At 46.1% G+C, this 13,302-nt stretch overlaps 1 protein-coding gene across 3 annotated transcripts; it reads right to left on the reverse strand.

Annotated features, from left to right (window-relative positions):
- Positions 1-7: 7 nt before the first annotated feature.
- LOC113877501 (intercellular adhesion molecule 2-like) lies at positions 8-11,745 on the reverse strand. 3 transcript variants are annotated; one of them, XM_027517664.1, is made up of 5 exons: positions 11,531-11,725; positions 4,267-4,371; positions 2,508-2,774; positions 931-1,251; positions 8-270 (listed from the first exon to the last, which is right to left on the reverse strand). In XM_027517664.1, the coding sequence occupies exons 2-5, from the start codon at positions 4,325-4,327 to the stop codon at positions 197-199; spliced, it is 723 nt and encodes a 240-aa protein (XP_027373465.1). In that variant the 5' UTR covers positions 4,328-4,371; positions 11,531-11,725; the 3' UTR covers positions 8-196. The 3 variants fall into 3 exon arrangements, 2 of the variants coding, with proteins under 2 accessions (XP_027373465.1, XP_027373464.1); XM_027517663.1 differs by having other exon boundaries at positions 4,267-4,530; XR_003506753.1 differs by lacking the exon at positions 8-270 and having other exon boundaries at positions 1,179-1,429; positions 1,612-2,774; positions 4,267-4,530; positions 11,531-11,745.
- Positions 11,746-13,302: the final 1,557 nt, after the last annotated feature.

Below are 13,302 nucleotides of genomic sequence, written 5' to 3' on the forward strand. Positions count from 1 at the left end.
CATGGGCTTAAGTCCAGGTGTTTGTATTCAGGCTGCTTCACATGGTCCCTCAGCCAGGCCTGGACACAGCCTAAGGATCCACACTGAGTTCCAGTGGCCGCCATGACAGTGGCCACGCAGCTCACAGGGGCTGTGCCCGGTGGCTCCGTCTCAGGCTCTTCTAAGCGGCTTGCACTCAGGTGTTACTTCTCCGCAGTTATTTGAACCAGAACAAGAGCAGCAGCACTATCACGATCGCCATGATCACCATCTGGTTGCTGGGCACGGGCTCTGGGGAGAGAAGGGGAAGAGGTCACAGAAGTCCTCCGGTCCCAGGTGCCAGGCTCCAGAGGGACAGCTGTCTACCCGTCACCCACCCACCCACCCCTGGGCAGCTTGCTGTCACTCCGCATTGCAGGCATGAGTGGCAGATGGTGTTATCACTGGAGGGAAGGAGGATGGGGTCCGGGCCACCAGCCGGCCTCTGTGAGACCGTGAGGGCAGATGGACTCAGATGGTCCCCTTGCCATGCACTGCCAGACCTCACGGTCTGCACTGCGGCGTGGTCCAGGCCAAGCCCCTCCCTGGGCAGAGATGAGGGAGCTTCGGCCAAACTCTCTGAAGACAAAGAGGATCCTGACATCTAGGGTCACAGAAGCAGAACTCGAGGGGACCTTAGGAGTCAGTCAGGTCAAATTTATCACTGCAGAGAGGGGTCAAGGCCAGAGAGACGAGCTTCACTTGGTTAAGGTCACCCAGCTCACTCATAACCAAGCAACTAGTCAGGGTCCAAGCTAGGAACTCGCCAGGAGCTCCGGGTAACCCCAGGGATCAAGTGCCGTTTCCCCAAGTGCCTCCCCTGAGCTGGCAGAGAGTGGGGCGAAGGCGTTTTCTTCCCCTGAAGGGCTGAAAGCGAATGTCCCCGCTCCTGATCTGTGGGCTCCCCCTCACCTTTGACTTCAAGCCTCTGGGGATCTGAGACTCTGTGGACAAGGCCACCGCCACGAGAGCGCAGGTCCATCTGGGCCTCGCACGAGAAGTTATGGTGGCCGTCTTCCCTGTGAGCTGTGGTGTTGTGGGTGACCACGGCATCTTGGGGGAAGGGTGCTGTCCCCACAAAGGTCTGATTGTACAAGATCTCAGTACCACGGAGCAGGGTGACAGTGAGGCCTTCGAGGGGTGCCACGGCAGGGACCCTGCACTCGATGGTGAACAGTGTCCCTACGGCCACTGAGGTGTGCGACAGCGTCAGCAGCACTTGCTTTGGAGGGTCTGCAGGAAAGTGGAAGGGAGGTCTGCTCAGGATGGGGGTGCAGCTCGGGCAGGCCCCACCCAGCCCAGACCATCCCCCGTGACCACGGTGTTCTCAGGAAGTGGGCTGGGGCTGGACGGAGGAAGCAGTTCAGGGTGAACGATGTCCTGGGTGGTAGTTTCAGGGACCTGATGACTTCTGCAACGGACAAGAATGGAGGTGCCCTGGTGTCTCCAAAGAAAAGGTTCAGAGTCTGTTCAGTCAACTAGAGAGATAAAAGTTTTGGCTGTGTCTCTTTCCTCTCCATAAATTCAATAGAAATTTCAAAAATGAAACAGTTGGATAGTTTTGTTGAGAGAGACTTAGAAGGGAGTACTCACTGGAATGGGGCCATGAATTGTGAGAGTCTTTAGGGGCGGGGGCAAGAGTCAGAGCTGCCTTGGTTTTCAGGATCAGGTTTAAAACTATTGCTATCCCTTACTATTAAACTCCATGGTTCCCTGAGTTTCTGTTTTTTTTTTTTTTTTTAAACCCAAGATTTATTTCTTTTGTTGTTCCAGGTCTTAGCTGTGGTATGTGGGATCTAGTTCTCTGACCAGGGATCAACCCCGTGTACCCTGTATTGGGAGTACATAGTCTTCGCCACTGGACCACCAGGACATCTCCCTGGGTTCATTTTTGAACTAGAATACCTAGCCTCCATTACCCCAGGATAATGTGGTAGATTTAGGACATCTTTCTCCTCATTTGTCCACTCTTGACAGTTCTGAGAGATACCCTAAGTGCCGAGCTTCTGAGAGAAACCCCGTCTCTCCACGGTCTCTGTGGCCCATGGGCAGGTGTGTGTGTGTGTGTGATGGTTACACATTTGGAAAGGGCCCTCAGGGGAAGATAAGACCACAACCTTCTCTCCAGGAGGTGAAATGGTTGTGCCAGCCCTCCTGATGGGGTCCCTGCTGCTTGTCATGGGATGCAGGGCATTCTGGTGATGGGGGTGCTCCCCAGTGGGAGGAAACTGTGGAAATGATTTTTAGATTTGTCTAAACCTTGCTTGGATTGTTTGCTTCTGAGCAAATCTCAAAATCCTGGTTGCTGGCAGGGTTCAAGGAGGTCAGGGGAGGGTTTGAGAAGATTCTGAGACTGTGGCCTGGATCTAGGAGCCCAGGGAGGTGCAGGCCATAGGAGAGTGCCCAGGAGCAGTGACAGAGCAGCTCGTTGTGGGTTTGCAGACACAGGCTCCGGTCTCGGGGAGCAGGGCCCCGTGGGCAACACTCACAGAACACGGTGATGTTGAAAACTTTCATCCCCTCCTTGCCGCCGCAGATGAAACTGCACATGAGCTCCATGTTCTTGGAGATGCTGATGACCTTGAACAACTTCCACTGAGCTTGGTCCTCCAGGAAAGTCTTGTGTAGGGCTGTCTCCAGAACAAGTTTCTTGGGGTCTGTACAACTGGCAGTAAAATTAATCACCTGAAACTCTCCAGACCCCACCAACAGGTGGTTTGGCTCCATGGGTACCTCGAACTGCTCCTCACCAGAACCTGGAAACCAGAAAACTCTGCTCAGCAGACAGCCCTGCTGCCCTGCCTGGAGGAGCTGCCCATGGTGGGCACTCTGATCAAGGGGTCCCTTCTGCTCCTCTCTCCTTGTGCAGACATTATTGCCTGTGATCTAGACCAAGGGGGCTGCCCTCTAGCTGTCTCCCTGTCCCTGACTGCTCTTTTTCTAGCTTCTCACCTCCTGGTGAGTCTTCATCAGGCACACCTTCTATCCCCAAGAAGATTGTATTCAAACTTGGCCCCCAGCCCAAATGACCCTTCCTCTCTGAAGGCCTCCCTGAAATGGAAGTGGATCGTGTCCTCTCAGGCCCTGTGTCCATGAGTTCAGCTCCTCCTGCACTCCTTCACTCTCTCCTGCAAATCCTTGTAGAACACCGGCTGTGTGGCAGGCACCATTCTAGGCTCTGGGGAGCCATCAGAGACGGAAGAAGACAAAGGCTTCCCCTAGTGGAGCTCACACTGCCGCAAGGGACACAGAGTAACAAACAAGGAAACTAACCTGTTTTCAGTTGGTGTGAAGTACCTGGGAAAGGAAATAGGGAGTGGGGTGCAGCTGCCATGTTAATACTGTGCTCAGCACAGGTTCCATGGAAACGGTGACATTTGAGCTAAGGATGAAGGAGATGGGGGGACTTGGCTGGCAGGTGTCTGCTGAGGGCAGAAAACCACCAGCACTAAGACCCTGGGCAGAGAGGAGACCAGGGGGGTCAGAGCCCAGCGAGGAAGAAGGTGAGGAATCTGAACTGATCTCGGCCAGCTGGGCCTGTACTGTGCCCTGTTCTCCCGCCACACCCGCACGCCCCACCTAGCCCTCAGCTGGGGCAAGAGAGAGGCTCTGCAGGGAGAGAGAGAGAGAGCTGCATTTGAATCCCGAGTTTGCCAGCTCTGTGGCCTTGGGCAAAGTGCTTTCTCTTTCTGAGCCTCAGTTTGTCCATCTGTCAAATGGGTTAGTAATCCCTTTCCTACATGGTTGCCATGAAAACACCTGCCAGGTTTTCCAAAACAGAGCACTGAGTACATGGAGGCATTCTTCACCGTCCCCTGGACTCCCTGGAAGGGGCTTCATTTGCACTTTGATGGTCAGCAGAAGACAATGCCCTCCACTGACCTCTGCTGTCCACTGGGCCACCTCTGAAGACCAGCTGGGATGTGCCCTCACCTTCCCTCGAGCCTCAGCCTCCCTTCATTTCCTCATCAGTCTCCACGACCTGCCACATCCACACATCCTGAAGTTATGGGGCCCGTTCAACCCAGCGTGTGAAGGCCAGGACCCCAACCTGCTGCCCTGGGGTCATGGGGTCATGGGGTCATGGGGAATCCAGGCTCACACAGCAGCCCACAACCGTGGCGGGTGGCCGCTGTGCTCAAAGCCCTAGCGACTTCAGGACCAGGACCCCCTTCTCTGCACGATACCAGGGGTACAGGTGACATACCCGCTGGCTGGCACACACCCAGTCTGGATCCCCAGGCTCACCTCGGCAGCAGAGCAGGGCGAGAAAGGCTGCGAGCGTTCCCCAGCCACCAAAAGGGGACATCTCGGGTGGCGTCCACAGGTTTGCAGGGAACAGCTGAGGACTGCCTGGAGAGACGTGAAGGGCACTGGTCAGGAAGGGGTGACCAGCGGCAGTCCGGAACTCCCAGCTTTCTGTAAGCTGTATCGTATTTCCTCTCATTATCTGAGTGGTCTTGGGGAAGCCACATGGAAGGCCAGCTCCCAGGGCCACAGGCCTATAAGAAACTGGGCAGAGGAAGCCAGGAGTCAGCTGATAGGTGGGACATAGCCTAGTCCTCCTAGCACGTTGCCATCAGGGGTGGGGCGAGCACCCAGGGCTCATGTGTGTGTGATGTGTGTGGACGCAGGACAGTCACCGCTACAAGCCCCAAATCTGGGGAGCCCCGAATCCCACAGGACTCATTATTGGGGTTAACCTAGGAGGGAGTTTCCCAGTTGGAAAGAGGGTTTGGGAGGCGAAAGCTGGACATTCTCCTCCTTCCTCTGGCCCCCTCCCCCTTAGATTTCTGGTGACGTACAGGGTCCCCAGGCACTTTCCTGTCTCTTTTCTTAGCTAAATGTGATTTCATGTTACCAAGATAAGGAGGAAGGAAAAGAAAACTAGCATTTCCTGATGCCTACTCTTTGTTAGGGACTAGGTTTAGGTTTTAATACATTGTCTCATTATCACACCAAATCTGCCAATTTTGATTGTGCATCTGAGGAAGTTCAGGGCTCAGGTGAATTAATAAATCACAAAGATATTAGGTGATGGAACTGAGGTGAGAATTTCGGAATGAGGAGTGGTTGGTTGGAGAATTGGTGGTTGCCAGGGATTAAAGGGAGGGAGACATGGACTGAAAGAGCAGAGAGGACTTTAGGACGGAGAAGCCGCTCTGTTTGCTACTACAATGGTGCATATGTGTCAGCACACACGTGCCCAAACCCACAGAATGTACACACCAAGACTGAACCGTGATGTCAACGATGGTCTTTGGGTGATAATGACGTGTCAATGCAGGTTCATCAGTTATGAGAAATGGACCACTCTGCTGGGGGATGTTGGTAACAGGAGAGGCTGTGCATGTATGGGGACAGGAGGTAAGTGGCAAGTCTCTACTTGCCCTAAATTTTGCTGTAAACCTAAAACTGTTTTTTGTTTTTTTTTTTTTTAAATGGAGATAGTGGAGGACAGAGGAGCCTGGTATGTTACAGTCCATGGGTTTGAAAAGAGTCGTCATGACTTAGAGACGGAACAACAACAGAAAAATAGCTCAAACACACCGCCTTGGAGGGCAGCCTTCTGGGTCAGGATTCTTGCCAACTGTGGATGTTGTTGAAATGCAGGCTTTTAGGATTTTCCTTTTAGGGTTTCCCTGGTGTCCAGTTGTTAAGACTCTTCGCTTCTGAGGGTGAACCTTGGAGCCCTAGTCTTTGATCCCCTAGGAATTAACATTCCATATGCGCATTGCATGGCCAAAAAGAAAGAAAATGCAGGCTTTTAAACTCAGTTTTTAGCCGGGTTTATAGGGAGTAATTTGCTCAATCATTCCTAAATTCTCATCTCAGCTTACATTTTTAAAATATTTAAACACAAAACTTGGATCTACATTTTTTATGAGGCACATCTAATGAATAAGAGTGTGGAATGGTTGAAAGTCGAATGGTAAAAGATACACCAGTAAAGCTAACCAAAATAAAACCAGGAAAGGTCTGTTCGTATCAAGCAAAAGGGACTTTTAAGACAAACATATTTATTAGGGACAGAGGGAGTACCTAGATTAAAGGATCAGTTCATCTGGAAATTATAAGAGTTCTAAACTTGTAAGCGCTTAGTTTGAAGGAACAACAAAGAGCTAAAACCATCATCATAGCAAGAAATTTTAATACAACATCTCTCTATTATGAATAATGAAGCAAATGTGAAAAGATGATCAACATCAGTAATCATCAGGGAAATGGCAAATCAAAACCACATTGAGATATCACCCACCACTGTCAGAACGGTTATCATCAAAGAGAGAACAAATGAAAAGCATTGGTAAGGGTGTGGAGAAAAGGGGACAGTTTTGTACTGTTGGTGGGATCGTAAATTGGTACAACTGCTGTGGGAAAAAGTATGGAGGTGCCTCAAAAAATTAAAAATAGAACTGCCGTATGATCCAGCAATTTTACTTCTGGGTATTCTTCTGAAGAAGACAAAAGCACTAATTCGAAGACATATGTGCACACAAATGTTCACTGTGGCCTCATTTCCAATAGCCAACATGTGGAAGCAAATTAAGTGTTCATCAATGGATGCATAGATAAAGATGTGGTTGTATCTACACAACGGAATACTATTCAGCCATAAAGAATGAAATCTTGCCATTTTCAACAACTCAGATGGACCTAGAGGGCGTTATACTAATGAATAACAATGGATCAGACAAAGAGAATTACCAAATATGACCTCACGTATATGTGGAATCTGGAAAACAAAACAAACAAAACCAAAACCAGGCTCCTAAATACAGAGAACGAATGGGTGGTTGCTGGAGGCTAAGGGGCTCCAAAATAGATGAATGGGATTAAGAGGTACAAAGCACCAGTTATAAAATAAACCACAGGTATGTAATACAGCATAAGGAATATGGTCAAATAATATTTTGGTAACTCTGTATGGAGAGAGGTGGATACTAGACTTAAACTGTGGCGATAATTTCAAAATGTATGCAAATACCAAACCACTGTGTAGAACATCTGAAGCTTACATAATATTGTACATTATAGGCCAATCTAAAAATTTATTTAATGGGTATAGAGTTTCAGTTTCACAAGCTAAAAATGTTTCAAGATCCACTGTGAAACAATGTGAATGTAAGACAACCAAATATACGTTCAAAAATGGTTAAGTGGTGAAATTTATGTGTATTTTACCATAATTGAACATTTAATTAATACAATGTTGTAAATCAATTACACTTCAATAAACTTAAAAATTAAAAGACTATAAATCATTTATGCCAAGAAATATGAAACCGAGTAGACCAAATCTTAGAAAAAGTAGAACTTACCTAACTTGATTGAAGAAGAAATAAAAAACCTGGATAGTTCTACAACTATTAAAAAAATTATATCCATAATTTGAAATCTTCCCACAAAGAAAACATCAAATCTAGACAGTGTTACAGAGGTTTAAGTAGGGATAATTCTAATTTTACAAAAGCTCTTTCTGAGAATGGAAATAGCAGGAACATGCTCTCTTTCTATGAGGCCAGTTTAACCTAAATACCAAAATGAGACAAATTAGGATGAAACAGAAAAATTAAAATTAAATTATAAAATTATAATTTTTATATTTTACATTATATTTTAATTTATATTATACTTTATATATTATATTTATATTATACATGTTTTGTTTATATTTATATTTTATATTCACTCATGAATATAGATGAAAAATAAGAAAAATACAAACCTAGCAATGTATTAAAAATATTAGACATCATATCCAAGTTACGCTTAGCTATGAAAAGTTGGTCAAACAATAGAAGAGAAAGCTATGAATGTCATTTATTATTGTTGGTAATAGTAAACTTTGGTGCTCTATGTCACGTTGCTTATGCTCTTCTCTAAAATCAGCTGCATTTGCAGTGGATAATTTCCTGCAACCTTAGACTCATCTTATGCTCCAGGGTCCCACCTCAGGTTTATACCATGCTTCTTTTTGCTTTTTTTTCTCAGGCTTCTCCAATGCTTAAGGAGTCACTTAGCTACCGGCTAGTGTTTCCCAGAAGCCTAGGAGTGTCAAGTTCCCTAAACATGAAACCCTCAACCAACAAGAGGCCAAGAACTGGCAAACACAGCTCCAGCCTCGTTCCTTTGGATAGGCAATCAGGCCAGCATCCTGTAGACCTATCAGAGGTCCCGACAGACTTGAACTCCCTTTGCTTACACCTGCAGCATCAGTTATGCATCTTCTATTGGCTTTCTCTCCTTCCCTGCCCCAGTCTTTCTGTTCCTTATTTCCTGCTTCCTGGCTTCAATAATTAAATAATCTACCTGAACTGTAGTCCTTGTTGCAAGCTCTGCTTTTGAAGGAGCCCATACTAAAAACTTACATTATAGTTTTAAGAAGAAAAAAACATATGATCATCTTAATAGATCTAGGGAAAAAAAAATGATGACATTCAACATTCTTTCATGACAAAAGCTCCCAGCAGGCTAGATGGAAATGTCCTTAATGTGATAAAGGAAAATCAGAGAAAGTTTTCATATGTACTATTATTTATTTTACATATGTATTATTTTCTTTGATGAGGAAATTTTAGGACATTTCCTTTAAAATCCAGAACCAGAAAAGGATGACAACTATCTCTGCTTCTATGTAACATTTTCCCACAGGTCCTAGACAATATAGTACGACAAGAAAAAGAAATTAAAGGCCTAGGCGTGGGAAAAGAGTAAAACCATCAGTATTTTCATATTATGTGGTTGCCTAGGTAGAAAATCCGAATGAATGATCAATCGGATGAATGATTCAGAATAAGAGATTTTCACAAGAAAATCCAATATCCAATATCCCAGAAGAAATATCCAAAAACCAATATCCAAAAAGAAATTGCTTTTGTGTATAACAGTAATATACAAAACTGTAATTTAGGACTTTCCTGATGGTCCAGTGGTTAAGACTCTGCACTTTTACTGCAGGGGCCACAGGTTTGATCCTTGGTCAGGGAAGTTCTGCATGCTGCATGGAGTTTCCAGGGGAAAAAAGTAATTTAAAAAGCACCCTATGTATAGTAGCAAAAAGATAGAAATTATATATATATACACAGAAACAAAAAGATAGCAAAATGTACATAAGACCTATAGTAAGAAAGTTATAAAACACTATTGAAAAACATTAAGTACAGTTTAAATAAATGTAGAACCAGCCCATGTTCATGACTAAGAGGTTCAATACTATAATGAGGACAATCCTCTTCCCATAGATTTAATGACATTCCAATGGATCCTAATAAGGGCATCATGGTACAAAAAGATGATTCTGAAACTTATTATGGAAAGAACAAAAGGACCAAGACACTCCTAAAGAAAAATAAAATGAGGGAATTTGCTGCTAGTTTTAAGACTTACTATAAAATATGATATTAGTATAGACGTAGACGGATTAACCAGTGGAACAGCATAAAGTGCCTAGAATTAGACGCATGAAACTCACACATCTGACGAAACCAGCCCTGGCGATCACTGTGGGGAGAAGGGATATAGGTGAATGAAGCTGGATCAAGTGGCTAACTATGCGGAGGAAAAAGATGGGAAACGTATCCCTACCTCACGTGGAATGAAGAGATCAATTCTATCTAATTTAAAGACTCATGTGTAAAAGAACACTTTAAAAACTTTTATAAGAAAATATGTTTAGTTGCTAAACAGTGTCCAACTCTGTGACCCCGTGGACTGTAGACCACCAGGCTCCTCTGTCCATGGGATTTCCCAGGCAAGAATACTGGAGTGGGTTGCCATTTCCTACTTCAGGAGACTTTTCTGATCCAGGGGTCAAACCCTCGGCTCCTGCAGCGGCTCTTGCATTGCAGGCAGATTCTTTACTGCTGAGCCGCTGGGGAAGCCCATGAGAAAATATAGGACAGTATTTTTATGTCCTTGGGGCAAGGAAAGATTTCTAAAGCAAAACCTCAAGATCACTAATGCTGGAATAAATAACTGATAATTTTGAATATATTAAAGACATGATGAACATTTCAAAGAAAACAAAATGTCTCAACTAATGAAAAGATGCTTTAATTCAATAAGAGCCAGGGAAATTAAAACCACAATGAGGAACCACTTTATATCTACTAGATTGCTGCTGCTGCTAACTCGATTCAGTCTCGTCCGACTCTGTGCGACCCTATAGACGGCAGCCAACCAGGCTTCCCCTCCCTGGGATTCTCCAGGCAAGAACACTGGAGTGGGTTGCCATTTCCTTCTCCAGTGCATAAAAGTGAAAAGTGAAAGTGAAGTCACTGAGCCGTGTCCGACTCCTAGCGACCCCATGGACTGCAGCCTACCAGAAGTTAAAAAAGTCGACAAGACCAATTGTTGGACAGGCTGTGGGTCAAGGAATTCGTTTATTGCTGGTGAGAGTGTATTTTGGTTCTCTGAGAAATAATCAGGCATTATCTTCTAATGCTGAATAGCGTTATATCCTATAACCAACAATTCCACCCTTAGATATATGCCCTAGAGAAATTTTTGTACTAAGAACCAGAAGACCTGGTTTCTGCGTGACCCTGAGCAAGTCACTTTATCTCTGTGTGCCTCAGTTTTCTCTTCTGTAAAATGGGATTAACCATAGCACATTCCTTATGGGAATGGTGTGTGGATTAAACTAATTATATGACAATATTTAAAAGTATTCGAAACAGTAGCTGGCACACAGAATATGTTATATAACTATTTCATAAAATGAAAATAAATGGATGTGATAAAGCACTAAATTAAAAGAATCAAGAGAACAATTGAAACAGACTTTGGGAGGGTGGTTATTTATATCTGGGTGGGAGGTGAGTAGCACAGTAGGTAGATGGAAAGTTTAGTGGTAGTTCGTCCTTGGGTTGAGTGTTGGGTTCAGGGCTGATTGTTACATTATCTTACTGTGCAAGGCACATGCATGTTACATAGATGTGTTCATTATGTGTCACATAGTAAATTTCACAAAAGAATACAAAGGGAAAAGAGAAATTCCCACATATCTAGAAAGAAGAGGCTCCTTGAGACTATGAGCCACAGGATAGGAAAGTCCCTTCTAACCAGGTAGGACTTCATTGAATGGGATTCATTAGGAACCTTGAGTGTGACCCCAAGAGGCTGGGGACTATTCTTGTCCCCTAAGCATCAGCTCTGAGCTCAGTCCAGATGACCTGGACCCACGTGGGCCATGGCAGGAAGGCAGCCCCAGGCTTCTAAGAGGGTTGTGTGGTTTACAGAGCAGGAGAGGAAGAGAAAGGACAAAACCAGGAAATAACCACAAAGCAATAGGCTGTTGGACTCAGAGAGATGGTTGGCTGAGCTCCTCATGCAACGACTGACCAGTTGAAGGAAATTCTGCTGCATATCAGCCCCTGTGCTCATGGGGGGCCTGGAATGGGTGGGGGAAGCCCGGGGAAGGGCAAGAACAAGAACTCAAGTGTTGATTGACAATCTATCCCAAGCCCTTTCCACTCTGCCAAGAGGGAAGCAGGGAGCATCACCTTACCTGTACCAGCAAATGGGTGCTGCCATGATGGGGAAAGAGGGTGGCCGGGGTCCAGCTTCCAGCAGCTCTTGTTCCCTGGGCTGCTGCTGGTTCAACGAGTGTTGCCTGGTTTTTGACTGAATTCCCCTCTCAGAAGTCACGTGCTTCCTGTCCCAGCTATGATATCTGACTGTGACTTTCTGTTTATTACCTCTTGTTTTAAACCCCGGTAAATATATACTGGGGCTTCCCAGGTGGCTTATAGGTGAAGAATCCACCTGCCCATGTGGGAGCCAATCCCTGAGTCAGAAAGATCCCCTGGAGAAGGAAATGGCACCCTACTCCAGAATTCTTGCCTGGGAAATCCCATGGACAGAGGAGTCTGGCAAGCTACAGTCCCTTGGGTTGCAAAAGAGTTGGACATGACTCAGTGACTAAACAACAGCAACAACAAAATATACCCTGTAAAATTGACCGTTCTAACGTTTTTAGTGTAGGGTTCTGGGGCATTAAACACATTCACATTTTGTGTAACATCCACCACCATTCCTCTCTAGAACCACCATCCCTCACCCTCATCCCAAAGTGAACACCGCCCCTCTCCTTGAAACACTGGCTTTCTATCCCCCTCCCCGCAGCCCTTGGCAACCACTGTTCTCCCTGTAACTGGGCCCTCCTGTGAGTGGAATCAGACATCATTTGTCCTTTTGCCCTGGCTTATTTCACCTAGCCTGATGTCCTTAAGGCTCATTCATGCCATAGCACATTTGTGAGAAGTTCCTTGCTTTTGAAGGCTGAATAGCATCCCCTTGGATGAATACACCCCATTAGGTTTATCTACTCATTGGTCAGTGGACACTTGGGATGATTCCTCCTGTGGTTCTTGTGAATAACACTTCTGTGGTCATGGGGGTCCAGACAAGTCTTCAAGTTCCTGCTTTCAACTGTTTGAGGCAAATGCCCAGAAGTGGAATTGCTGTAGCCTATGGTAGTTCCATGTTTTCCTTTTTTTTTTTTTGGGCCATGCCTTAGGGCTTGCAAAATATGAATTCCCCAGCCAGGAATTAAACCCGGGTCATGGCGATGGAAATGCTGAGTATTAACCACTGGACCACCAGGGAATTCCCTCTCCGCTATTTCTTTTGATGTGTGTTTTCTGTGCTCCTGGGGCCTTGGATGAATGAGACAGATCCTGGATGAACCGCCCACTGAACCCCTGCAGGAGGCTTATCAACATCAGGGAGCAGGGTCTTCCCTGTATTTGACACGCCCTACTACCCAAAACTACTTACACCTAGGAATGATTATGTTCTGAGATCTTTTCACATCTGCCACTTCACCTAACAATTAAGAAAACCCTCCCCTGGCAGAGTAGCTTTGTACCAAGAGGCAGAGTTTCAGAGCTGGTGCTAGGCAGCCAGCTGGGCTCACCCACAAGCAGAGGTTTTGCTCTCACAGGCCTGCCCCTCAGCGCCTGCCACTGAAAGTCCTGGCTTAGGAAAGACACAAATGAGTATGCGTCTGGGACCAAGACAGGGCTTTCCCGGTGGCCGAGTGGTAGAGTCCACCTGCCAATGCAGGAGATGCAGGAGGCTGGGATTCAATCACTGGGTAGGAAGATCCCCCAGAGGAGGGAATGGCAACCCAGTCCAGTATTCTTGGCTGGAGAACCCCATGGACAGAGGAGCCGGGCGGGCTACAGTCCCTGGGGTTGCAAAGAGTCAGACACGAGTGAGCTTGCATGTATGTGTGCAAGAGACCAAGACAGTGGAGGCCACAGTTGCTGAAGTTCT

Source organism: Bos indicus x Bos taurus, chromosome 19 (assembly GCF_003369695.1).
Source record: "Bos indicus x Bos taurus breed Angus x Brahman F1 hybrid chromosome 19, Bos_hybrid_MaternalHap_v2.0, whole genome shotgun sequence".
NCBI classification, from domain to species: domain Eukaryota; kingdom Metazoa; phylum Chordata; class Mammalia; order Artiodactyla; family Bovidae; genus Bos; species Bos indicus x Bos taurus.

Coding starts and splice junctions, on each gene's coding strand:
- LOC113877501 (XM_027517663.1), bottom strand. CDS start 4,465: ATGAGAGGAAATACGATACAGCTTACAGAAAGCTGGGAGTTCCGGACT. Junction 2,775..4,266: donor CGCCCTGCTCTGCTGCCGAG/GTGAGCCTGGGG, acceptor TCTGGTTTCCAG/GTTCTGGTGAGGAGCAGTTC. Junction 271..930: donor CCAGAGGCTTGAAGTCAAAG/GTGAGGGGGAGC, acceptor TTCTCTCCCCAG/AGCCCGTGCCCAGCAACCAG.